At 45.5% G+C, this 27,049-nt stretch overlaps 1 protein-coding gene, 1 long non-coding RNA gene and 1 pseudogene across 4 annotated transcripts in view; 2 read left to right on the top strand and 1 right to left on the bottom strand.

Annotated features, from left to right (window-relative positions):
• Positions 1-10,682: 10,682 nt before the first annotated feature.
• The window catches only part of LOC306667122, a 62,440-nt gene continuing 46,073 nt past the window's right edge, over positions 10,683-27,049 (top strand). Inside the window, exon 1 of the long non-coding RNA XR_013765451.1 lies at positions 10,683-11,788. This is a non-coding gene — a long non-coding RNA (uncharacterized lncRNA). The remainder of the gene's footprint in view (positions 11,789-27,049) is intronic.
• Positions 11,811-27,049, bottom strand: part of ZNF26 (zinc finger protein 26) — a 28,262-nt gene continuing 13,023 nt past the window's right edge. The window contains exons 2-4 of one of the 2 annotated variants that reach the window (XM_079149440.1): positions 19,287-19,413; positions 18,926-19,021; positions 11,811-13,926 (exon numbers count right to left, since the gene is read on the bottom strand). In XM_079149440.1, the coding sequence (XP_079005566.1) occupies positions 13,229-13,926; positions 18,926-19,021; positions 19,287-19,413 (921 nt within the window). In that variant the 3' untranslated portion in view covers positions 11,811-13,228. Of the gene's footprint in view, positions 13,931-18,925; positions 19,022-19,286; positions 19,414-27,049 lie in introns of both variants that reach the window. The other variant, XM_079149439.1, reaches the window with a different exon arrangement.
• Positions 21,578-23,715, top strand: LOC306668923 (mucolipin-1-like; annotated as a pseudogene). The gene is made up of 2 exons: positions 21,578-21,622; positions 21,722-23,715. The product of its transcript is annotated as a mucolipin-1-like (transcript).

Here is a 27,049-nt window from a genome sequence, read left to right as displayed (position 1 = left end):
CAATGCTTAAAAATTTCCCAGATTCACAAATTCGTGGGTGTGTATTAAGATCTATTTAACTATTACTTGGGTAAGTTCATGTATCAAAAACCAGAGTCAAGATATTTGAGTTCCAACACCACAAGCAAATCTATTTTTATATATTTTGTCCTTGATGCTATTAAACATGGATTCATGAGGTGCAGGAGGAGAATTATGTTCTAGTGGCATGCTCTCTATAAGGCTATATGATCTAGTAAGTTTATACTGTTAATTTGAATTGTCTATTTACTTGTTTATAGTTATAGGTTAAATGGTATCTCCTTTCATAAAAAATGACTGTTGGAATCTTAACTCCCATTCCTCAGAGTATGGTCTTATTTGGAGATAGGATCTTTACAAAGCTAATCTTGCTAAAATGAGGTCATTAGTGTTGCACCCTAAGCCAGTATGACTAGTGTCCTTATAAATAGGGATGTCTAGACACAGACACATAGAAGAGGAGGTAGACATAAGAAGACCCCCATCAGCAAACAAGGGAGAGGCCTAGAACAGGTCCATCCCTCACAGCCTCAGAAGGAGGCCAGACAGCCTCCAGAGCCGCCTATCTGGTGGCTTTCTTGTGGAAACCCTAGGAAATTGAGGCACTGACCTGCTGCCTGGTCACTCTGGGCATTCCTGGAGGTGCCATGATGAGTCTCTAGCTACGACTGTCATCTGTTTCCTTAGTTCTGTGAGAGTTTGCCTCATATATTTTGGTTCTCTTTTAGGTACGTGTAAATTATTAATTGCTATATCATCTTGATGTATTCACTCTTATCTTTATAAAATGTGGCTCTATAAGTGAAAATTTTGTTTTAAAGGCTATTTTGGGGGATGGGAGTGTGGCTTAGCTTGTACAGCATGCATGAGTCTCTGAGTGCAATTTCCAGTACAGTAATATAATAGAATTATAGTTTATTTGGTCTGACATTAGGATAATTGCTTAAGTTCTATTATGGCTACTGTTTGTATGATGGATGTTTTTCTGTTCTTTTACTTCTAGTCTATTTATATATTGAATCTAAAACAGGTCTCCTATAGAGAGCTCATAGTTAGATCTTACCTTATTATCCTGTTTGACAATCCAAACCTTTTGATTTAGCTAATTTCCATTTGTTATTGATATAATTGGATTATAGTTGCTGTTTTCCCTTTCATTTATTTTGTCTTATGTTGCTCATGTCCCACGTGGGCAAAGGCATGGGTACCCATGGGGAGATGGGCTGGCCGTGAAATAAAAGCAATGAAAGTAATGTATCAGAAAATAAAGGCAGGGGCTGGGGATTTAGCTGAGGGGCAGAGCGCTTGCCCAGCATGCCCAAGGCCCTGAGTTCGGTCCTCGGCCCTGAAAAAAAAGAAAAAAGCGAGAAAATAAAGGCAAAAAGCAAGAATGCTTTTTAACAGGGGCATGACCAGTTGCGCCAACCAGAAGGGTCTGGCTCTAACACAGAAGCAGCCCACTGCACAGACCCAATGGCAGACACGAGGTCTCAGTGTGGGAGGAGTCTTGTTGAGGGGCTTGCTTCTTGGTGTGGCAAAGGTTTTGCAGTGAACAGGTTATTTGGCATTTGGCTCTGGTGGGTTGCTTCCATCCTGGGCTGTGTGAACTTCAGCTGTGAGCTAGAACAAGGTGAGAACATGAGTTGGGTGTTTTTGCACCAGGGGGTTCTGCCTGGGAGTTCCCAAAATAGGGCCTCCCTGTCTAAAGTCTTGAACGTCACTCATTTCACGCATGGCTCATAAATGACTCCTCACAATGTCTCATGTTTTTGTCTCTATTATTCCTTCACTACTTTCTTTTGCACTAAATGAATATTTTCTAAGGTAAATTAGGCTGGCCCCAAACTTGTGAGCCTCCTGCCTTAGCCTCCCAAGTAGGTGGGATGATAGGCATGCACCACTGCACATGGCTGCAATGTTTGTGTTTTATTTTTGCTGTACTGGGGATTGGTCCCAGAGCCTTGCACTTGCTAGGCAACGTTCCACCACTGAGTTACACCTCAAGAGTGTTCCGTCCAGCGGAACCGGCGCGGAGAAAGGAGACATCACCAATCTTTAGTTGACGAGATTTATTGCATCCTGTTTCTCTGTCTCCTTTGTTCTCCTCTATCTTCCTTCTACCTCCCTCTCCCTTTCTCCTCCCCCAGGCTCCTAGCTTATCAGCCAATTATAGCAAAGCTTTCTCTCACGCAGGAGAGCATGCAGAGGAATGCCAGCATAACACTATATGAATCACGAGCTGTCCACGCGCTAGATAGATAGCCAATCCTTGAGCCTGGCGTTAACATGTCATAAGTCTCCAAGGAACTAGTAGGCAAGCAGCCTTTTTGGGTACTTCCTTATTTTGGTAGCCAGTGCCCTTTGGCTCACTGCCAGGCGCCATCTTGTTCAAGATGGCCCTCAACAGGCTCCCCCTTTTTATTGTTAAAAGAAAAGGACAGCGACTGTGCCTGTCTTAGGTGCCAGAGTCAGACTTTATCCTTACCCGTCATTGGGAGTCAAAGAGCTGTTGGCATGCTTTGATCCCTGTCTTAGGTTGGTATAAAGTCCACCCTGTGCTTACCTGTCTTTGACTACCAGTCCTGTAATTGGGGCAGCCAAATCTGCGGATCAGAGCCTTGGTCCATGGCCATAAGGGCTTGCCATACTAAGGCTTGCCGTCTTTGATGACTCCTTAGAGACAACAGATATTTGAGCAGTAATAATAATAGCAAGAACAACAATCCCATCATAGCAAAACTTCCCATCCATTGTTTACCAAATTGTAACGCTGACTGTAAGAAACTAATGGCTTCTGGCATACGCGGGACCTTGACCTGAGTACTATTTACCACAAATATAGAATTTCTTAATAGGTTAGTCAAATTAGTAAACTCTTTAGTCCATGTCCCATTAAGCATGCTTCTAAGCTGTTTGGACAGATTTGCAGCAGCAGTAATATTAGAATAGGGTATAGGGGTAACACATAGTGCTTGGGCATGCACTAGACAGCCCGTCTGTGAGGTAACAGTCAACATGTCCACTTGTTCTTGTAGTAAGTCCACTCTTTGGTTTAGGATCAGGATTCCTGTGGTGAGATGTGCATTGATGTTTTCCTGGGCTGTCAATGCTTTGGCAGTGGCTTGTGACAGATTGTTGAGCGTGTGAGCAGTAGGAATAGCAGTTCCTAGGGCAAGTCCAGCAGCAGTGGCAACAGCCGCAGCAGCCACCGCAGCAACAGCGATGGCTATAATGGCTGAGATACCAAAATCTCTTTTTGCTCTCACGGGCAGGAAATTCCACTCACTATGATTTAAGGTCACTAGGACTGGAATAAATTTAGGAATCCTGGCAATCACAGCCAGAGGAAATAATGAAGCATCCCAACAACTAGACACATAACACTCTTGGTTAGCGCAGTTAAGGACCTCAGTATCATTATCATTGTTATTAGTAATATGAATATTAAACTTAGAACTGTTAGAATGAACAGGAACGGAGACGTGACACATACGGGAGTCGGGGGGAACGACTGATAAAAGGAGGAGTGATTGGCCTTGCACCTTGTATAACTATAAGCAGGGGTATCGACTCCCTTTATATAGGCTTGCATTATTCTGCACCTTTGTGAAGAGCTAGAAAGACTGCCTCCCTGTATCATACTAATCGGACTAATGTCCATACAAGCAGACACACTACAAAGAGACCACACGGAAAGAGGAGAATAGTCATTGGTAGCAAAATTAGCATCTACAGCGGCATATCTATATGATGCATTTGTATTTTTTAATATTTTATTAATAGTTTCCCAATCTATGGCAAGCGGCCCAAAGGAAAAGTAAGGAGTCACCTTAGAACCTGTAACATCTCCTTGACACCTATCTCATTTAATAGATCCAACATTGCCATAAGAAATTGGTGTACAAGTGGGACCCCATCTAGGCTGTTGTGTATAATTTACACTACCAATGGCCTTGGTTATATTTAAAGCAAGGCCATAGTATTGCTTTCCTTGATAATACCCATAAGAAAGATTCCAATCGGAAGCAAGCTGCACACAGGGCAAGATACCATTGGCAGTTTTTAAGGTGACTAGCCAGAGGAAGCAAAGACTACCCCTTAACTTGAAGTTTAGACTAGTAATAAGTGGCTTTACAGTGGAACCAGCTGGTAGGTAAGGGATACCTAGAAGTTCTGTACTAGGAAATAATTGAGGGAAAACTTGTGTGCATGAGTGATATATCCCCAAGAGTTTTAGGAAGAGCTAACACAGCAGGCTTACCACCATCACCATCATTCTGTGTTTCGGTGCCATTTTCTTTCTTATGGATAGTTCTTACCAAGGGCTCTGGACCCAGATAGGTGGTTGTTGGTCCTGAGGAAAAACACAAACAGATCCTCGCCCCCAAATTAATACTGGGTCAGGTCCTTTACAGGACCCAGTCAAGATGTCTTTCCACATTGCTTGTGGATGGCCACCAGACTTTCCACTAAAATGTCATCAGCCGCAGTACAGCCCACAGCATCCAAATTTTAAAAATCGAGGGTGAATGAAGCAAGGTTAAGTCTGTCCTTGGGGGGGGCTAATGCCCCTATTCCCCCTTTTTGTTTAGTTAAGCAGACTTTCAATGTTTGATTAGCCCTTTCCACGATAGCTTGACCTTGTGGATTGTAGGGCAATCCTGTAGAATGACAGATTTTAAACTTTTTTTTTATTGTAAACAAGTGGGATACATGTTGTTTCTCTGTTTGTACATGGAGTAAAGGCGTACCATTTGTGTAATCATAAATTTACATAGGGTAATGTTGTTTGATTCATTCTGTTATTTTTTCCCTTCCCCCCACCCCTCCTGATATTAAACTTTGAGCAAAACTGTTGAAATGAAGAAGAAGTATACGCAGGCCCATTATCTGTTCTAAATGATTTTGGCTTTCCCATAGTAGCAAAGGCTTGAAGGCAATGACTGATTACATCTTTTGTCTTTTCTCCTGTATGGGCAGTAGCAAATATATATCCTGAGTAGGTATCTACAGTTAAATGTACAAATCTTAAAGTACCAAATTCAGGGATATGGGTGACATCCATCTGCCATAGATGATTTGGAAGGAGTCCTCTAGGATTGACTCCAAAATGAGGAACAGATAAATGAAGCACACAGGCAGGGCACTGTTTTACTATATTTCTGGCTTGTTCTTTTGTAATGTTATATTTTATTTTGAGAGTAGTAGCATTGACATGAAAATCTTTATGGAAATTAATTGCTTCTTGTACAATATTAAACACATGAGGATCTCGAGTAGCTGAGTCAGCAGTAGAATTTCCTTGAGCTAAAGGCCCAGGTAAGCCTGAATGTGCCCTGATATGGCCTATATATAAAGGTTCTTTGCGAGCCCACAGAAGAGTCTGTACTTGATAAAAGCATTATTGTAAGGTAGATTGAGGACTAATGGGTCCAGCTGTCTCAAGCCGTGGCACAAGCTGGGCAATACAGAGACTGTCAGTATAAATATTTAAAGGTTCCCCAGGAAATGTTTGTAAGGCAGTTATTATTGCTTCTAGCTCAATTTTTTGAGCAGACTTATGAGAAGTAATAATAGTCTGTACTTTATCAGAAACTACTGTAGCTGTGCCGGAGGAGGAGCCATCTGTAAGGACTGTATTTGCTGCTGGGATAGGTCGGGCCTTAACAACCTGGGGGAAGATAACAGGATGTCTTCTGAAGAAGCTGACAACAGGTGAACCTGGCAAGTGATCATCAAATGTGGCCCTGGTGGAACAACAGATAGCTGCCAATCTTCACTATTGTTAACTAGTACATCAATCTGTTTTGCCGTATATGGGACAATAACTGTCTGAGAATGAACTCCAAAATCTCGAAGGGCTGTCTTAAGTCCTAATGCAACTAGATTTGCCACCATCACAGGATACGGGGAAACAACATTTTTGGGGGACACTGGCAAATGAATCCATATCAGGGGTCCAGTTCGCCACAATAGACCTGTAGGAGTATATTCAGAATCCAACACTATGAGGCTAAAAGGCAAGGGTAGATCAACTCTATCACTATGAGCATTTTCTAAAGCTTGTTCTACTAACCTCAAGGCTTTTCTACCTTCAGGAGTTAAATTTCTGGGGGATGTAGGGTCTGAATCTCCTTGGAGAATACCAAACAAAGGCTTAAGTTGACCAGTGGTGATTCCCAAATTTGGCCTTATCCAATTTATATCACCTAATAATTTTTGGAAATCATTTAGAGTCTTAAGCTTTTCCATGGCTAATTGAAATTTTTGTGGCCTAACACAGGTATCTAATATTTGATGTCCTGGAACGGTAATAGGGCTGTGGGTTTGCACCTTTTCTGGGGCCACATGTAACCCCCATTTTCCTAGGGTTTCAATAATATTGTCAAATACCGTTAATAAAGTCTCCTGTTCCCCATGAGCCAAAAGAATATCATCCATATAATGGAGACAATAAAGTCCTTTACAATTTTGTCTAATCTGTGATATAGCCTGGCCAACATATATTTGACACATAGTGGGACTATTTGTCATTCCCTGGGGAAGGACCACACATTGGTATCTAGTATTAGGCCCTTCATTATTTAAAGAAGGAACGGAAAAGGCAAATCGAGGGCTATCCTCAGGATGCACAGGAATGGAAAAGAAACGGTCTTTTATGTCTATAGAGATAATATGATAATGTTTTGGAATAGCAGCTAATGAGGGGAGACCCAGTTGCACTGGGCCCATAACCTGCATACTAGAATTTATGGCTCTCAGATCTTGCAAGAGTCGCCATTTCCCAGACTTCTTTTTTATGATAAAAATGGGTGTATTCCAAGGGGAAGTGGAAGGAATGATATGGTTTTCCTTCAATTGTTGATTAACTATTTCCTGGGCTGCCTCTATCTTTTCTTTAGAAAGGGGCCACTGGGGGACCCAAATAGGATTATTGGATTTCCATGTTATCTTTAATGGGTCAGTGGCCCCTCCGAAAAACCCAGCCCCTTAGTCCCTGTTTTTCCTTCGGCTTGAATGGGGCAGGCAACACCTTGTAAATTTTTGCCTAGTCCTTTTCCAATCTTCCGGCACTAGATTTAGCCCTGCTACCAATTCCAACATACTAATTGTAAATGGGGCCTGTGGATCGTACATAGCCACTGCCTCCTTAAAACTTTCTACTGTTTTGAAATCCAGAGGTTGGTGCAGTCTCTGTCCACTTTGGTCCTCTAGCACGGGAAGGGTCGTGGGACTGCCAAGGTTTCCTGAAGGGGGCTTCTTCTCCCCGCGGTGAAAACCCATCTGATTCATAGCACGAGCCAACTCCTCCCAGGGGTACCTTGGGGGATACATGGGGGCAGGCTGCCTGGGGGGAGCTGCTGCCTCCAGGAAGGGATTGGTGTTCCTTCCTGACATAACTGGTGGGGGCGACCGTGTCCCTGATGCTCTTTCTAATTCCTCCCCGGTAAGCCTCTCCTCCTCTTCTTCCTCCTTATGAGAAGTTACACTTGGTTGTTCCTTTATCTCTTCCAGACACACATTTCCTTCTACTAAAGTTTTTATCCTACCTTTCTCAGATGTCAGACATTCCTTAATGAGCTGCCACATGGGAAAAGTACCTCTAGGTACCAGGGATTGCTTTTCTGCTTTGATAAGATTCTCTTTATGATGTTCCCATGGAATATTTAGGACTCCCTCTTCCAAAAACCAAGGACTAACCTTGGCCAGTGTGGTTACATATGCTGTTACAGTAGATTGTTTTACGGCAGTTCGTAGGCCTTAAGTACATCTTGTATGATTCCTATCATTTGATTTTTTGACACTTGTGGCCCCATCCTGGAGTTATGAGACCTCCCTTTACCAGGGTTATGTAGACTCCCTTTACCGGGGTTATGTGGCCTCCCTTTACCGGGGTTATGCAGACTCCCTTTACCGGGGTTATCCTACAGTTTTCCTATAGCTTGCCTTAAGTTACTTAGTTTTCCTATAGCTTACCTCGAGTTACTTATCTGGGAGGACGCAGAAGGAGAAAGAAGTTCCCCATACGGGCCACCACTTGTTCCGTCCAGCGGAACCGGCGCGGAGAAAGGAGACATCACCAATCTTTAGTTGACGAGATTTATTGCATCCTGTTTCTCTGTCTCCTTTGTTCTCCTCTATCTTCCTTCTACCTCCCTCTCCCTCTCCTCCCCCAGGCTCCTAGCTTATCAGCCAATTATAGCAAAGCTTTCTCTCATGCAGGAGAGCATGCAGAGGAATGCCAGCATAACACTGTATGAATCGTGAGCTGTCCATGCGCGGCATGATATTAGATAGCCAATCCTTGAGCCTGGCGTTAACACGTCATAAGTCTCCAAGGAACTAGTAAGCAAGCAGCCTTTTTGGGTACTTCCTTATTTTGGTAGCCAGTCCCTTTGGCTCACTGCCAGGTGCCATCTTGTCCAAGATGGCCCTCAACACAAGAGCCCATTTTTATCATTTTATTTTAAGACAGGTTCTTGCTATGTGGTAGGGACTTTCTCAGAACAAAGGAAAGATAATAAGGCACCATCAGTATCAGTGTGCACATTCCACAAGTCTGTTGTAACACTGTGGCAACTCTATAGTACAGAAATGCAATTCCCAATCAGAATGCATATTACGTTACATGGGAGCTGGCATGAACAGAGGAACTCACAAGAGGTACATAAGACTATGACTCTTGCATTGAATGCTCTGCCTTGAATAAGAATCTGATAGCTCTAGTAAACATGCCTCCTTCTGAAGACCCAGTGTCCTGTCTCTCTATGCAAGAACCCTGCAACAGCTAAGGTGCCCAGGCTGGCCTTGAAATTGCCATCCTCGGGACTGTAGGTATGTGTCACCACGCTTAAAACTTATCATGTTTTTTTCTTAGAGATTTTTTTCACCATATTTTTTGAGTTATTTCCTCCAGGAATAGTCACTACTAATTTATACTATCTTGATTCCAACCACGTTAAAAACCTATTATTTATTGTTGTTATTATTGGGGAGGGTACTGGAGATTGAGAACAGCCCCGGCCCTATTTTTGTTGCAGATGGACACCATATATTTTATATGCGGTGCTGAGGCTCAAACCCAGTACCTCACACATACTAGGCAAGCACTGTGCCACTAAGCTACAACCCCAGCCCAGCCCAGCCCCAGCTCTTTTAAATTTATTTTGAGTCAGTCTTGCTGAGTTGCCCAGCCTGGCATTGAACTTGCAATCCTCCTGCCTCAGCCTCCCAAACTGCTGGGATTACAGCATGTACCTCCATGCCCAGCTAATTTTATATCTTTTAAAGAAGCTGAGGGAAGAACAGAAGCATATGTGTACAGTTTTTGTCATTTTTGCCATGTTTTCTCTTTCTGGTTCTCTGTTCCCTTCATTTGTTCTGCTGGCCTGAAGTCGCCATCTGGAGCCCTTTCCCTGGCTTGGTACAGTGTGCTCCCACCTTCCTTCCTGTGGTGTTGACAGGTTCCACTTCTACATGTGGGGTGGGGAGGTGGGCAGCGGAGCTTTACCAGGCCTCAGATTCTTGGTTGGCACACTAGTTCCCCTTGAATACTAGATTCCATTTCCTGCTGCCCTCCACTGTTTCTGAAGAGATGTTAGCCATTGATCGTAATGGATTTCCCTTGTGATCCATTTCTCTTTTCTGCTCTCAACATTTTCTTCTTTTCAGATTTCAGTATTTTTAGTATTAGGTATTAGATAATATTCTTTCTTTGCATGTATTCAGTCTGGAGTTCACTGAGCTTTTTGAATGTATAAATGAGAACTTTTCATCAAAGTCGGGAAGTTTTTAGCTATTATGTCCGACTGCCTTCTTTGCTTCTTTTTCTCTCTCCCTTCCTGCAGTACTTCCATTATGCCCACGTGGGTATGCTTGATTTTGCCCCACACTAATCTGAGCAAGTTAGGAAGAGCCAGTGTGCTTATTTTTATTGGATGTTAGGATATAAAGCAAGAAGTATGCACATCTATGCCTATGTCGCTACACAGCTGTGAGTTCATACTCATACTTCCCACCCCAAACCAACACCAGAGGACCTCCTCTTCAACATTTCTGACTTCCTTTACCAATGGTGAAAGACCTGGTTCTCATTTTCCATACTATAGTTACTTGCTTGGTCAGAACTGCCTATCCATATCTCTATGAAAAGTTCCTAACTAGAATCCACTAATTCCTCATAGTTCTTAAGGATGAGGACATTAGTTGAAGTTCTGTATTTAGGAAATATACATAGGGAGGGCAGATACTATCTCAGTACATTATATGCATGTATGCATATTATATGCAAAGAAACCCATTCTTTGGTACAATTAATATGTACTAATAATGAAAAATACAAAAAGACAACTCAGGTAATTGTCCCACCCCCTTACTCTAGTCTCACAACCCATAGGTAGTCGATCTGTTTCTAGTTTATTCACCCAGAAATATGCAGTTACATGATACTGTATATTTCTTCTTTTGATTTTTAAAATTATTTTTTGGTACTGGAGACTGAACCCAGGGGTACTTAACCACTGAGCCACATCCTTAGCCCTTTCCTTAAAAATATATTTTTTTAGTTGCAGATGGCACAATACTTTTATTTTTATGTGGTGCTGAGGATCAAACCAGTGCTTCCCACGTGCCAGGCAAGAGCTCTACCACTGAGCTACAACCCTAGATCCCCAGCCCTTTTTATTCTTTATTTTGTGACAGGGTCTTGCTGAGTTGTTTAGGGCCGTGCTAAGTTGCTGAAGTTGGCCTTCAACTTGCCATGCTTTTGCTGCAGCCACCCAAGTAGCTGGGATTACAGGCATGTGCCACTGTGCCCATGTTGCATTTCTTCTTCTATCGCAACTTAAGTTCTCCAGGAATGCCACATCTATTTCCTACCACTCCAACCCTTGACACAGTTCTGTTGATCAAACCTACCAACCCGTCTCTGGTCACAACTTCCTTATCATTTAAGATTTTTCCATGGCAACAGTTTCTCAATGTCCCAACATCTCACTGGCAGAAGTCACAGATTCTAGTTGTACACAGCCAATAATACTATTTAACATGAAGGGTCAAAAAGTTCTTATTTTAGGATATAAACAGGAATCTAATTTTCTTCTCATGTCAGGAAAACACCATATAACCCACTTTTCTCTAAAAATGTGTCACCATACAGCACCCCAGGCAACGGCTTTCCATTAAAGCCTTTACATTGTAAGAAAGAGAAATTCATTATCTTAATCAAGACTCCTGCACCACACACACATATACTGTTGTATGTAAGCACACAAAAGGCCCAAGCAGAAGAACATGCAAACTTACTCGGGGAACCAATTTAGCACAACTAATGACCTCAACAGAATCCTGAGATAAGAACGAATGAGTTCCCACACTCATTCCTGTTCACGTGAGAGTGAATTTTAGAATCCTGAGAAAGAGGTCATCCTTGTCCAGCAAGGGGGCATAATGCTCTCCTGTTGGCCAGTGGGAAGGACATCCTGACAGCACAGGACAGAGGAGGTGTTTCTCCAGAGAAAACAAGCCAGCTCCTACCAGTCAGTGAACAGACAGACCTGCTCACAGGGAAGGTATGTGCCACGATGTGCTTTTTTTTTCTTTTGGTGGGGGAGGTACTATGGATTGAACCAGGGGTGCTCTTACTACTGAGCTACATTCTAGCCCTTTTTATCTGTTACTTAGAGATATGTCTCACTAAGTTGCTGAGGGCCTTGCTAAGTTACTGAGGCTGGCCTTGAACTTGCCATCCTCCTGCCTCAGCTCCCAAGTCACTGGAATTATAGGCGTGGCCACCAGCCTGGCATAATGTGTTCTCTCGAGGAGCAGCCCTGCAGCCTGTTCTGATCTGCTCCTGGACATGACTACTCAGGAAGCGATGCAGGTGCGGGCAGGACTCTACGCTTCCAATCATAAGCCAAAAAGTTCTCAGTTCTAGTGCTAAGAAATAAAGAGACAATGCTGGTACTTAGCATTTAATATGGAGAATACTGGGGGTGTTATGTCACAAACTATCAAATATATATAACAAGTTACATTAAAAAATAAAATATCAAAGTCTTGAAAAATGCCACTCAGTGTTCATTAAGGAAAGTCACACAAAATATTCCTTAACCTTCAGAACAAGTACCTTGTGATTTTAGTTTATCTACATATTAAAAAGAAATGAAAGACTTTAGACTCCCCCATGAAAAAGTCCACTGTTTATAATAAGATTTTTTTTTATTTTATGAAATCATAGCTTCAAATTTGGAATGTGGCTTTCCATGCAACACAGTTCCTATGGAAAATGGTTCTGTGACTGAGTAAACTTGCAAGGTGTTCTCAGTGCGAATGCCCCACATCTTACTTGGTACACTGCCTGCCTCCCATCCCTTCAGTCCTTCTGAGACTGACTCCTGAGGGCTTCTCATGCTCTTTCCAGCTGCACTGGTCTCTCCCACGACTTGTTGATGCAAGTGCACTTTCAAGACCTCTGGTCATCACTCTGGTCCTCTGAGGTCTGCAGAGCATCAGCACCCGCGAGAAAGCCCCTCACGTTCACTTCATTACTCGGATGTCCCCCCTGTGCGTTTTCCTATGTATGCGGAGCCCTGAATTCCAACAGAAGGCTTTCCCACACTCGGAGCACTTCCATGGCTTCTCTCCTGTGTGGACTCTCTGGTGCTCACTGAGGGAGGACTTCTGAGTGAAGGCTTTCCCACACTTGGTGCACTGGAAAGGTCTCTCTCCTGAGTGGGTTTTCTGGTGGATCTGAAGGGACGCCTTCCTGGGGTAGGCTTTCTCACACTCGCTGCACTCGTAGGGCTTCTCTGAGGAGTGAGTCCTCTGATGGATGATGAGCTGTGACTTCCCACAGAACGCCCTCTCACACAGGCTGCACTCGTAGGGCCTCTCTCCTGTGTGTGTCCTCCTGTGGACGACCAGGTACGACTTGCTGCTGAAGGCCTTTCCGCACTTGCTGCACCTGTAGAGCTTCTCCCTGGTGTGGGCACGAAGGTGAGCGGTGAGCTGCTCCTTCCTGCCGAAGTCCTTCCCACACTGGCTGCACTGGTGAGGGCTGCTCCCTGTGTGAGCACCCTGGTGCGCTGCAAGCTGAGCCTTCATGCTGAAAGCCTTCCCACAGTCGCCGCACCGGTAGGGCTTCTCTCCTGTGTACATTCTGGTGTGAACCAGGAGGTAGGACTTACTCCTAAAGGCTTTCCCACACTCACTGCACTTGAGGCTTCACTCCTGTGAGAGCCCTCTGGTGTACAACGAATGGGGACTTCAAACTGAAGGCCTTCCCAAACTCATTGCATTCATAGGGTTTCACGCCCATGTGGCTTCTCTGGTGCAAAATGAGCTGAGACTTCCAACTGTAGGCCTTCCCGCATTCACTGCAACCAAAGGGCTTCCCTCCTGTGTGGACCTCCTGGTGGACAATGAGCTGCGACCTGAAAGAGAAGACCTTCCCGCACTTGACACACAAGTAGGGCTTCTCTCCAGTGTGGACTCTCTGGTGGGAGTTCAGGTTGGACTTGGCACTGAAGGCTCTTTCACATTTGGTGCACTCGTAAGGCCCCTCACCCGTGTGGATCCTGACGTGCACGATGAGCTGTGACCTACAACAAAAGGCTTTCCCACATTCGTTACACACACAGTTTTTTCCTATGCTATGAATTCTTTGATGTTCAAGAAAATATGATTCCTCACAACCATAAAAACCATCAGGAATCTTTCTTACATAACTTCTGTTTGAACTCAAATTTTGTGTCCAGCTTTCCCCAAGTGTGTTACACTTATGAAATCTCTGTCTTGAAGAAATGTGCATTTTGCTTACATGAAGTTTTCTGAACATATTACAAGCATAACTTCTCTCAACACGTTTAAGCTCATCTTGATTTTTCTGGTACCATTCTTCCAAGACTTCAAAGAAAAAATAAAACAGAACAAAATGCAGTTCTTAAAATTCTAATATGGAATTAATTAAAGAGCTTAAAAATGCTCGTAGTAGCTGGGAGAGTAGCACTTGCTTCACATGCACGAAGCCCTGGCCTCAGTCCCAGGACAACCACAAAAAAACCAAAAACCAAAAGCAAACAAACAAAAAAACCAGAGTCTATTTCTTTCTTTCTTTCTCTCTCTTTTTTTTTTAATATTTTTTAGTTGGCAATGGACCTTTATTTTATTTATTTATATGTGGTGCTGAGAATCGAACCCAGTGCCTTGCATGTGCTAGGCAAGTGCTGGGCTGCTTGGTCAAAACCCCAGCCCCCAAAGACTCTTTTTCTTGTGTTACTAGGCCTGTGACACTGGTTCAAACAAAATACTGGCCAAGCACAGGGGGGGAGTGGGCAAGGGGGAACTGGAATCAAGCCAAACCAAACCCTCAGGAAACTGGCAGTGAATTAGCAGTGATCGAAAAAAGTTTTCTAAAAGGGCTTAAAAAACTTACCCTGCACTTAGGGCCCAATTCCTACTTATTTTATATCTGAATTTTATTACTGTGATATTTTACTTAATTAAAAAGTGAATTCAGAGGACACAAGGTTCCTGGGGCAAGACGTTCAGGTCTGTGACAATGAGACCTCAGGAAGGAGGATGAAGCCAGGAGGAATGGCATGCCTGCCATCCCAGGACATAGGAGGCTAAGGAGGAGGCTGCAAGCCCCAGGTCAGCCTCAGCAACTCAGGAGGCCCTGTCTCAGAATAAAATAAAAGATTTGGGCTGTGGCCCAGTGGTAGAGCTTGCCCGGCATGTGTGAAGGCTTGGGTTCCATCCCCAGTACTGCAAAAAATACAACCGAAAAGGGAGGATGAGGGGCTGGGGCTGGGGCGGGGGCTGAGTGGTGGAGTGCCTGCCTCACACATGCACTGGGTTTAATCCTCAGCACCACATTATGTAAATACATAAAGTAAAGATATAAAAATACAATTATTAATTTTAAAAGGAGGATGAATGAGTCACAAAGCCTAACACTCCAAACAGAAGAAATGCCAAGTACAAAATTCCTGAGGAGGAGAACTGCTTGGCATGGAAACAGGAAAGGACTAGCACAGCCAAGACCTACTGGTGCGGGGAGCCACCCATGGCTTGTTTGTGAACCAAGCTTGGTTGAGCTATTAGACAGGAGGATCTGGCCTCAGGAACTGCCTGGGCAATGTGGTTATCTTGTGTTGGTTCACTGCTGAAATTCAAATGCAAGCCCTGGGTGTGGGAGTGACCCACTAGAGCCAAATGGCTTGCTTAACTCTACCCCCATCCTGTTTTTCCCTGAGGAAGCACCTACCTGTCTCCTTTTGATCTGTACTGCTATAAATAAACCAAGCAGGAGCTCCTTCCTTTGTTAGAGCCAGACCCTTATGGATGGTCAATTGGTCATGCCCCGCCTTTAAGATAATTCTGTCTTTTGTCTTTATTTCTGATGAATAAATTTCATAGCTTTTATTTCACAGCCAGCCCATTCCTCCTACAGGAACCTTTTCCCTCATCCACACAGGACATGTAGCAAGACACCAGGAAACAGAGCAGAGAGCAAGAAGCAGTTTGCTTTCAACCAAAGGTGTTTGTCAGTGGAGACTGTCATTAGTATTCCTCCTTAAAAAGGTGTGTCTGATTGTGATGTAAAAAATGAGAAAGAAAAGGACAGAGAAGCACATTTGCAAGTGGTCCAGGATGGCTGACAGGGGCTTGGACCACACTGAGGAACTTGCTGGAGGGAGAACCAGAGCATCTGCTGAGGGACTGCTGCAGGAACCGAGGGAAGGGGAGTGGGTGACAGAGGCAACAAGGTGCTGGTGCTCCTCGGAGATGGCAGAGCGTGGTGCCTGGCAGGGCCCGCTCTGGGCCCAGCTGCATCTGAGATCAGTGCACATGCAACCACACGAGTCAGCGGTCGGACCTGAGTTCTGTATGCAGGAAAAGTTCACAGCATGTCCAAGTAACACAAGGCAGAGATCACCAGGGAACCAGGGCTGCAGGTGATAGCCCAGCTACAGGCTAATACACTATCTGTTGCTGCTGGTAATGACCAGACCAGGCGCAGGTGGAGGCCTGGGGCACCACTCAGGACCACAGCTGACCAGCACAGGCAAGACACTGCGTGGGCCTTGGCACTCTTTATGCTCCAGAGCTCTACCTACACAGTCGCACTCCAAGTGGAAAGCCCAAGTTAGGGTTTGTTTCAGGAAGTGAGGCAGTGGACCCACCACGAGGGAAACAACTAAGTGGCCAGAAGAAAGGAAAGCCTAGGTTTGCAGACCACCTTTGCACAGTAATCTACTGTTGTTGAATTACTACTTAACAGAATTAGTCAGAAAACAACAACAGAACCCCCCCCAAAATCACAGACTGGAAGCCTGAAAGGTCTGGAAAGGAACCCCAAGTTGGTCTGTTAACAGCCTGATTCTTTAATCTTTAATACTCCAAGACTCACTGCAACAGGGGTGGGCACTGACCAAACTACTGAAACAGCCCCTAGAATGGGCATTCTCTCAAAAGTTCATCCGAGCTAAGTTCACAGAGCATGACAGAAAGATGCCCTCAATGGAAGTGCCAGGGCACAGAGCCTTCCCTGACCTTTCTCTAAAGGTGAATGTGCAGTGGTCAACAAAGGCTGCTGTCTGCCCTTCTAGAGGAGGCATTTCTCTTATAATTTCCTAATTACTTCCCCATGACTAGGCCTGCCTGGAGCAGACAATATCTTCTAACTCATTGATCAGATCACGAGGGACACACGTATTTATGCAACAGCCCTGCACACACCCTACGGTATCCTGGACCACTATCTAGGCTCAGGTCTAGGCACTGCCTCCCTTTGGGAAGGGGTGACTATGCATCACATCAACAGGAGCAGGTCTGAAGAGGAGTGGAGAAAAGGGCATGCTGTGCTGGATGCCACAGGTGGGATGGCCACACAATTCCTCTGACATCCAAGGCAGGTCCCTTCCTCCATATAGCAGTCCTGCGTGAGGACACTGCCCTTCTTCTGTCTGCTTGGGCTGATCACAGGGGCAGGGACTCTGCTCCTAGAGCCTGTGCTACCCACCGTGACCAGTTCAGGCACTGCCACGTGACCTTTTTCTGGTGGTGCTGGGGACTGAACTCTGGGCCTTGCACATGCTAGGCAAGCATGCCACTGCTAAGCCATATCCCCAGTCCTTTCTGCAACTTTTGAGATAGGATTTTGCTAAGTTACCCAGGCCAGCCTTGAACTCATGTCCTCCTGCTTACTGAGTAGGTGGGATCACAGGCATGGCCTGTGCTGGCCTGGCATGGGAATTTAAAACAATGTACTGGAATTGTCTGGTTTCTGAAGACTCTGGGGCACCTATGAAGAGATCCTGCTACAGGAGACAGGACTTGGTCCAGCAGTTCCTGGTGACATCTGGCATGGAGGAGCTACTTGATGACGCTGGAGAGTTCACCCCAGGATGACAAGGGAGACAGGTGGACGCCCAAGCACTATGTCACCAGGCTTCTGAGTGGAGTTGCTCTATGGAAGACGGCTTGCCATTGGAGGCTGCAGACTCCTTATTGTTTTATTCTGGTTAAATCAGGGATTGGAGATGGATGTTTATTTTCACAGACTAATGACAGGATGCTTATGAAAACAAACCAGCAATACCAGCTAAGACGATGAAAGCTCCTGAATATGGCTATCAACTGAGCTTCTGGCACACGACAAAATGATCAAGGTGGGTGACAACTGGGGATACAAGGGTTAACAAGGTAGTTTTTCAAAGGATGAGACAGTAACAGACACAGAAGCAGCTGAAATACTGTCAAAGGAGAAAGGAAATGGAATTCCCAAGTGAGCCGAGTCCAGGGTGCAACAGGGGCTGGGAAGTAACCTCGGCACTGGACAGTGCAAGGGCTGGGAGCCAGGGTGTCCCTGGAGACTCCTGTGTGGAAGGCTTGGTCCCCACTGCAGCATGTTAAGAGCTGGGCTCTAGGGAAGCACCTGAATCCCAAGGGCTCTGAGCTCATCACTGGCTTAGACCTCTGAGGGACTCACAGTGCAACGGCATTCCTAGGAGGTGGTGGACACTAGAGGAGGTGGACCCAGTGGAGAAGGCAGGCCATGGGGTACACCCAGAAGGGCTTACCTTTGCCCAAGACCACCCTCTCTCTCCCTGGTTCTCGACTGCCATGAGGTGAACAGCTCTGCTCCACTTGACCCTCTCTGCCACAATGCTCTGCCTCAAACTGGCCCATCACAAGGGGGTCAAGCAGCCACAGACGGAAACCTCTGCAACCATGAACCAAAACAACCCTCTCCTTCTTTCAGCTGTTTCTGTCAGGCATTCTGTCACAACAACAGAGGGGGAAACGGGAAGAATGCTGATTTTTGGAAGGAAGTTCCTTCCCACTTCTGACACCAAAATGAAGCCTGGAAAAGAGCACAGGGAGCTCCCCTGCAGAAACATACGCCCCAGCACCACGTGCAGGAGAGTTGCGGGAAGGTGGCAATGCTGGTGTTACAACAGTGGGGAGAAAAGCCTAGCCCTTCAGAATGGAAGGAAGCTGAACTGGGGAGAAGGCCCCTTGGGAAGGTGTGTGAAACCACTCAGTGATACATGTGAGAGCAGGCGTGGGGCTCTGGGTGGAGTCTAAGCCATCCACCCACAGGAAGAAGAGGGACACGGGTCACACCAAGCAAGAGGAAGCAGGTCTGGTCAACTGTAGGAAGGAAGGAAACCAACCCAGGAGGCACACCGTGAGGCAGGTCAGAAGAGGGCATGCCAGTGGAGGAAGAAGGCCCAGTGTGTCGGGGACTGCTGGCCTGAGGCGCTCCTGTCTCATCATGATCCGCTGCAAGGACTCAAGGACGCCCAGGACTTCTGTGGACAACACCCAGCAGGGCCAGGCCCTCAAGCACAGCCAGTTCACCTCCACACCTCCCACCTTTCTAGTGCTCACCCACCTGGAAAGTTCTGAGTGGACATTTTGGCATTTAGTATCCACGGCTCTTCTCCTTGCTCCAATTTGAAGACTAAATCAGGTTTGGCACCATGATATCCTGTTAATGGAAAATCACAAATTATGTAGGCCAAACTGATGGAGATGAAATTAATGGCTCAGAAGCTACAAAACACAACTGCTCATCTGCATTTTGGGAAACACTGCAACTGGGAGGTGAGGGCCAAAGAGGGACCAGGAACATCTCACTTCTAAAGTTCAAGTTCATAGTCATTAAGTACTTCAGAGGTCCTGGGGTAGGTCAATGAGACAGGAATGGTGATTGATGACTCATGGTCTGAGCTGAACAGGGTTGCTATACTCACCCACTGACAATAGGTTGCTGTAGTTTTCCAGGATCACCTCTCTGTACAAGTACCTCTGTGTAGAATCCAGTAGCTGCCATTCTTCCCATGAGAACTCCATGGACACATCCTTGAAGGACAATAGGCCCTGTAATAATACATACCCATTCGATCAGATGCGATTGCAGTAGGCAACATGGGAAAGCCACAGAGCAACTAGAAAAGTAGACAAAGTAGACCTACTCCTCAATGTATGGAATCCTGAGCTGAGTTTAGCACTAACTTTGTAGAAGTAAAAATCAATCATCAGCCTGACACAATGTGCACGCTTGCAGTTCCAGCAGCTCAGGAGACTGAGGCAGGAAGATCGCAAGTTCAAAGCCAGCCTCAGCAACTTAACAAGACCCTGCCTCAAAATAAAATATAAAAAATGGGCTAGGGATGTGGCTCTGAGATTAAGTGCCCCTGGGCTCAATCTCAGGTACAAAAAAAAAAAAAAAAAAAAAAAAAAGAAAAAAGAAAAAAGAAAAAAGAAAAGAAAGAAAATAAGGTTAAGAGAGATATGGAGATAAAAGTGATTTGAGACTATTAATAACTTATCTGAGAATCACTGAAATCACCCTAAGAACATACAGACAAACATCCACAAGAATAAGGAAAATAAAAGTAAAGGGAAGGTATTAAGATATTTTAGCAGATTTTTAGAAAACACAAAGCCCAAAATAAGTGACTCCAGGAGAGAAGCTAGTCCAGAGACAAGCAGAGGGGCTGCTGTTGAAGAGTAAACCATCTGCCCACAGAAACCCCAAAACCCCTGGGACCAAGATCAGAAAACCAGAAATGAATGTGAGCTGGAAACAGAGAAAGGCTCCCACATGCACCCACCCGGGGTCTTGGCAGCGGCTGTCATTCAGTGAGTGCCAAGCCACACAACGTGCTGTTGCCAGCCACACAGGCAGGGAGCAGAGCCAGGTGGTCAGGCAGAGGTGCTGCAATAGAGACAGGGTGCAGGCAGCTCTCTGCTGAGAATGTGGAAGCACAGTTGGCCTACAGGGCCCAAAGGACATGGTAAGGTCATTCCAAGTCAATGCGAAGCCACCAGAGGCTTTGAAGAGGAGGGACAGGCTCTAACTCATATTCTGAAGAGATGTTCTCATTGCTGTGGAGAAGGCAGAGGATCATGTAGGAGGCGGCACCAGGGAGGCCAGGGAGCAACTGCTTCAGCCTCAGCCTGGGCCGGCAGGATCATGGTGGAGAGCAGAGGCTGCACCTGGCTGTGGCCTGAGGACACAGCCAAGGCATCTCCTGATGGCAAAGGTGGTGTGGAGAGAAAGGGTCCAAGCAAGACACTAAGGGTCTGGCCATGTGAATTCAAGAAGCTGCCCTGTGTCCAGGGAAACCACAGAGTCGGTGACCAGAGAGTGTGGAAGGGGCTGGAGACAGTGGAGATCCCACTAGAGAAGGGTTCCCCAGGGGTCACTGAGGGAGGACTGTGCTTGTCAGAACAGCCGTGGGGACAAAAGGGCATCACCTTTCCACCTTGGGAGAGGGGTGCTATCAACAGGAGGCTGTTGGAAGAGGTGAGTGTCATACCCAGGCTGGTGTCTACAGAGGAGATATGGACCAGGGTTGAGTCTGGGCAGTTTTCAGGAAGAACTGATGTGGGCAGACAAAACTTGACATCTGTCTTACTCTGAGAAATTCTGAAGACGCTGCTGAATGCCCTGCCAAGGTAGGTGACTTTGACGGGTGGTCCCCTGACTCCAGGGAATGCCTACAGGACCCCTGAACAACACACCTGCAGGGAGGGATACCGAGAGGGAGAGACGTGGAGGGAACTCTGGGCAGACTTACAAGGGGTGAGGGAAAAGAACCGATCACAGGATGGCACATGGAAAAAGCCTGTCCAAGGCTGCAATCCCCATAACGTTGGAATTATCAGGGAGTTTTAAAAAGCCAGGATTAATATGCTAAGGACTGAAGAGCAAAGTGCACAGCATGCTAGAACAGATGGGTACTATAGGCAGACGGGTGAAAATCTCAAGAAAAAAGAAAGAAAAGCTAGAGATCAAAACACTGAAAGATAAATGAAGAATGCCTTTGATGGGCTTATCAGTAAACCCAACAAGGCAAAGGGAGAAAGTCTCTAAGCCTGAGGACATATCAACAGAAACCATCACTGAAGGAAAACCTGTAACATAGATTAAAAGTAAATGAGGGGCCGCAAGGCAGCGAGGCCGCAGTGACAGCAGCGGGCGCTCAAACCCTGGCTGCCCTGCAGCTCGCCCGTGCCCCGTGCCCCGCGCGCCGGCATGGCAGCTCCGGCAGGCCAGCACGGCTCAGGACCGGCACCCTTGGTGAGGATGGAGTGAGTGGTCTGCAGATGTGTTCCAGAGTTGTTACCGTCATTATAGAGCACCCTTCCCCAGGCCTGTGGCTTGTGACGGTGTCAGCAGGACAGCCTAGAGACTGAGCAACTCTTGACCCCCAACCCTGGGTATGGGACCCAGGCAGGGACTTTGCCAGTCCCTTCGACTCCCCCCAGAGGAGGAAGACCTCTGCCGCTGGCTCAAGTACTTTTTCACGAGTCCCTGTGACAAGTTCCAGGCTAAGGCCGGAAGCCTTGCAAGTTGATGCCACAGGTGGTCAAGATCCTGGTGGTCACTATGCAGCTCATCCTGTTTGGGCTCAGTAACCAGCTGGTGGTGACATTCTGGGAGAATACCGCCGTCCCGCACCTCTTCCTGTAGGGCTACTTGGACTGAGCGGATGACACCTTTGCAGCCTATACGAGGAAGCCGCTCTACCAGGCCATCTTCCAAGCCATGGGCCAGTACCTGATGCTGCCTGAGGTGTCGCTGGGCGGGTACACCTATGTTCAGGGTGGGGGTGGCCCTTAGGCCAACGGCTCCGCGCTGGCTCTCTGCCGAGGTACTACCACCGGGCCATGTGGACCCAGCCAACACCACCTTTGACATTGACCCAGTGGTTGTCACTGACTGCATCCAGGTAGATCCCCCTGAAAGACCCTGCGCCCCCCAGTGACGCTCTTGCCCTCTCCGACGGCAGCTCCAGTTACAAGAACCTCACGCTCAGATTCCACAAGCTGATCAACATCACCATCCACTTCCAGCTGAAGACCATCAACCTCCAGAGCCTCATCAACGAGATCCCTGACTCTACACCTTCAGTGTCCTGGTCACATTTCACAACAAGGCACACAACGGGCGGATTCCCATCTGCCTGGACACCCAGGCCCACATCCAGGAATGTAAGCACCCCAGTGTCTCCAGACATGAAGACAACAGCTTCTAACTCCTGTTTGACGTGGTGGTCATCCTCACTTGCTCTCTGTTCTTCTTGCTGTGTGCTTGCTCACTGCTCCATGGCTTCCTGCTGCAGAATGAGTTTGTCGGGTTCAAGTGGCGGCAACGCAGACGAGTGATCAGCCTGTGGGAGCGGCTAGAATTTGTGAATGGCTGGTACATCTTGCTGGTCACCAGCGATGTGCTCACCATCTCAGGCACCATCATGAAGATCGGTGTCAGGCGAAGAACCTGGTGAGCCATGACGTCTGCAGCATCCTCCTGGGCACCTCCACGCTGCTTGTCTGGGTCGGCATCATCCGCTACATGATCTTCTTCCACAAGTACAATATCCTCATTGCCACGTTGCGGGTGGCTCTGCCCAGCGTCATGCACTTCTGCTGCCACATGGCTGTCATCTACCTGGGCTATTGCTTCTGCGGCTGGATCGTGTTGGGGCCCTACCACGTGAAGTTCCACTCACTGTTGATGGTGTCTGAGTGCCTGTTTTCGCTCATCAACGGGGACAACATGTTCGTGACGTTTGCGGTGATGTAAGAGTAGCAGGGCCGCAGTAGCCTAGGGTGGCTCTTCTCCCAGCTCTACCTCTACTCCTTCATCAGCCTCTTCAACGCACTCAACAACACCATCAAGCACCGGATGTTGCTGGTGCAGAAAAGAGTGAGCTCCAGACTTACATGGCACACTGCCAGGACAGCCCCACCTCTGGCAAGTTCCGCTTTGGGAGTGGCTCAGCCTGCAGCCTGCTCTGCTGCTGTGCAAGGGATGCCTCGGAGGACCATTCGCTGCTGGTGAACTGACTCCACCACAACTGCCCCTGGACTTTATCCTGCACTGTGGGAACCCCTGCTTATTTATTTTTAGAATTTGTTTTTAAGAATTGGCTCCCTGTCACGCCCTGTGAGGGCCTGGGTCAGTCAGGTTGGACACCAGGAAGGGGAGGGAAGAGGGTGATGTAAAATAAATGGGAAAATCCAAAGGAAAAAAAAAAAGTAAATGAAAGGTGAAAGGTAACTTGTGGTAGTACTACTTACATGAAAGCAGAGGGGCTGGGGTTGTGACTCAGTGCTAGAGGGCTTGTCTCACATGTGTGAACCACTGGGTTCAATCCTCAGCCCCACATAAATAAATAAAATAAAGGTATCGTGTCCATCTATAACTAAAAATATATATAATGAAAAAAATTTTAAAAAGAAAGCAAGAGTAGATAATACAGGTATTTCTTTTCTTCTTTCCTGCAATACTCAGGAAAGAACCTGTTAGAACAAAAGGATCTAGCCAGATGCAAATTTCACGAATCATCTCAGCTTTTTATTCAGGAATGGGATTACACCTCCAATGGACCCACTCTCTTGGTGGAAAATGGGCCACTGGCCAGAGGGGAAGTTTGCGCTTATATAGGTTATACTGAGAGGTAACCTAATTATTGCCAGAGCGTGTCTAATGGTCACCAGTCAGTGAGCCAGATAGAAGGTCATGTCAGTATTTATCTCTTTCCCTCTGGGGTCTCATTGTACTGTCACTGAGAAAGGACTTATTTTGGGAAGGGTCAATACTTTGGTTTCTTCCCAGAGACTGCCAGTCTAGGCTTGTATGGATATTTTCTCCTCAGGGCTTGTCTTGTCATTGGGAATGAATGCATTGTGAAAGGATCGATGCTATCAATGCAGGGCTTTCTTTTTTCACTCCCTTTTTTAGGCCACACTATTTTTGGATTTGTCATTTTCCATATCTAGTAGAAGCTAGGAACACTCTACCACTGAGCTGCACCCCCAACCCTTTCTGTATTTTTTTTTTTTTTTTTTGAGACAAGGTCTTGTTAAGTTGCCCAGGCTGGCCTTGAACTTGTGATCCTCCTGCCTCTGCTTCCAAAGTCACTGGGATTATAGATGTGTACCACCATGCCCAATTAGACACAGTAATTTCAGATAGAGCCCACTTCAGAGTAAGGGAGATTATCAGGTACAAAGAACTGCATTGCATAAGGATAAAAGAAATAACAATTCTTAATATATACGTGTACAATGACGGAGTGTCAACATAGGTGAACCAAAACTGATTGGTTCTGAACCAAAGGAGAAACAGATAAATCCACTATCACAGTTGGAGACTTCAACACCTGTCTAGCAGAAATGCACAGATCCAGCAGGCAAAAAATCAGTAAGGACACAGTTGAACTCAACAGTACCTTCAACCATCTGAATATAACTGCTGTCTATAACCTTCATACAAAAACAAAGTACACGTTTTCTCAAACTCATGTGGAATATTCACCCAAGACAGGACAGATTCTAGGCCTTAAAACACATCTTAACACATATGAAAGAAATGAACCCATACAACGTATGCTCTCCGATCACAGAAGAATTAAATAGAACAAGAAATCAATTTAACTAGAAATCAATAGCAAGAGTTAATTGAAAAATCCCCCAAATGCATAGAGATTAAACAACACATTACTAAATAACAAAATAGGGCAAATAAAAAGTCTCCAGAGAAACTTTAAAATATTTCAAACCAAACCAGAATGAAAGTACAACTTACCAAAATGTATGTAATGCAATGAAAGAAGTGTTTAGTGAGGAATTTAAGTCACTGAATGCATATATTAGAAAAACCAATCATCCCCACTACCACCTTAAGAAATTAAGAAAATGAGAAAAAAAGGAAAGAATAAAAAGAAAAGAAAACCAAATTAACTCCAAAGTAAGCAGGAAAAAAAAAATAATAAATCAGCAAAGAATCTTTAAAAAACCGTAGGCTGGTTTTATGAAAAGATGGATAAAATGTAAGCCTGTAGCCGGGCTAAGAAAACAAGAGAAGTCACAAATCACTCATGAATACAATAGTACAATGGAGAAATGAGTCTGTGTTATGGTTTGGATGTGAGGTGTTCCCCAAAAGCTCATATGTGAGACAATGCAAGAAAGTTTAGAGGTGAAATGATTATTAACCCAATCAGTGTCGGGTGTGGCTGAAGAAGGTGGGTCACTGGGGGGAGTGCCTTTGGGGTATATAGTTTGTACCTGGCCAGTGAAGTCTCTCTGATTTCTGATCATCATGTGAGCTGCTTTCCTCCACCACACTTCCACCATGATGTTCTGCTCACCTGGAGTCCCAAGGAATGGAGCCAGCTGTCTATGGACTAGAACCTCTGAAACGTTGAGACCGCAAATAAATGTTTTCCCCTCTAAAATTGTTCTGGTCATGTCTTTTAGTCAGAGCAGCAAAAAAGTTGACTAAAACAGTCTGCAACAAAAGGTGCTAGAACTAGATTTCAAAACAAAACAAAAAACACCTAGACACAGACATCACAAAGGGCTGGGGTTGTGGCTCAGTGGTAGAGCACTTGCCTAGCACGTGTGAGGCACTGGGTTTGATTTTCAACACCACATTAAAATAAATAAATAAAATAAAGGTATATGTCCATCTACAACTAAAAATACACGTGTGTATGTGTGTGTGTGTGTGTATGTTTGTGTGTATCTCAAAATCAATCACAGACATAAATGTGAGCTGCAAACCCAAAAACTTCTTAACGATAACATAGGAGAAACTCTGGATGACATTGGGTTTAGCTGTGACATTTTAGACATGGCACTCTAAGTACGATCCAAGAAAGATGAATAAGCTGGGACTGGGGATGTGGCTCAGTGGTACTGAGCTTGCCTAGCATGCATGAAGCCCTGGGTGTGACCTGCCAGAACCACAGAGGAAAAAAAAAGAATTAATAAGCTGGACTTCATTAAAATGAAAAATGGCCACAATATGGAACAGTGATATTACCAAAAGCTGGCAAGGACAAAGCAAACATAAATTTTCACTCAGTGCTAAGGGGAATACAAAATGCTAGAGCCATGTTGGAACACATTTTGCATGTTGTTTTATAAAAACTAAACATATTCTTACCGTAAGATCTGGCAAATGCCAGGCAGTGGCTATGCCTATAAACCCAGCAACTCAGGAGGCTGAGGCAGGAGAATTGAAAGTTCAAGGCCAGTCTGGGTAACTTGGTAAGACCCTGTCTTGAAATAAAAAGTAAAAAAAGGGTTGGGGGTGTAGCTCAGTGGTAGAGTACCCCTGGGTTCAATCCCCAAGTACTACAAGGGATAAAAAAGAGATCCTTCGAATTTACCCAAAGGAGAAAACTTAAGTACATACAAAAACCTGCAAATGAATGTTTGTAGCAACTTTATTTATAATTGCCCAGACTTGGAAGCAACCAATGTGCTGTTCAATGTGAATGAGTGAATTTATTGTGGTATATCTAGACAAAGGAATATTATTCAGCACGAAAAGAAATGTGCAACCAAGCCACAAAATTCTGTGGAGAAGACTTAAATGCATGCAACTAAGTGAAAAAAACCATTCTAAATGGAATACATACAAACAGGACTCCAACTCTGACATTCTGGGAAGGGCAAAAGTGCAGAGAGAGTAAAAGGATCAGTAGTTACC

Source organism: Sciurus vulgaris (genome assembly GCF_902686455.1).
Source record: "Sciurus vulgaris genome assembly, chromosome: 8".
NCBI classification, from domain to species: domain Eukaryota; kingdom Metazoa; phylum Chordata; class Mammalia; order Rodentia; family Sciuridae; genus Sciurus; species Sciurus vulgaris.
This window is presented reverse-complemented; position numbering and strand designations above follow the sequence as displayed.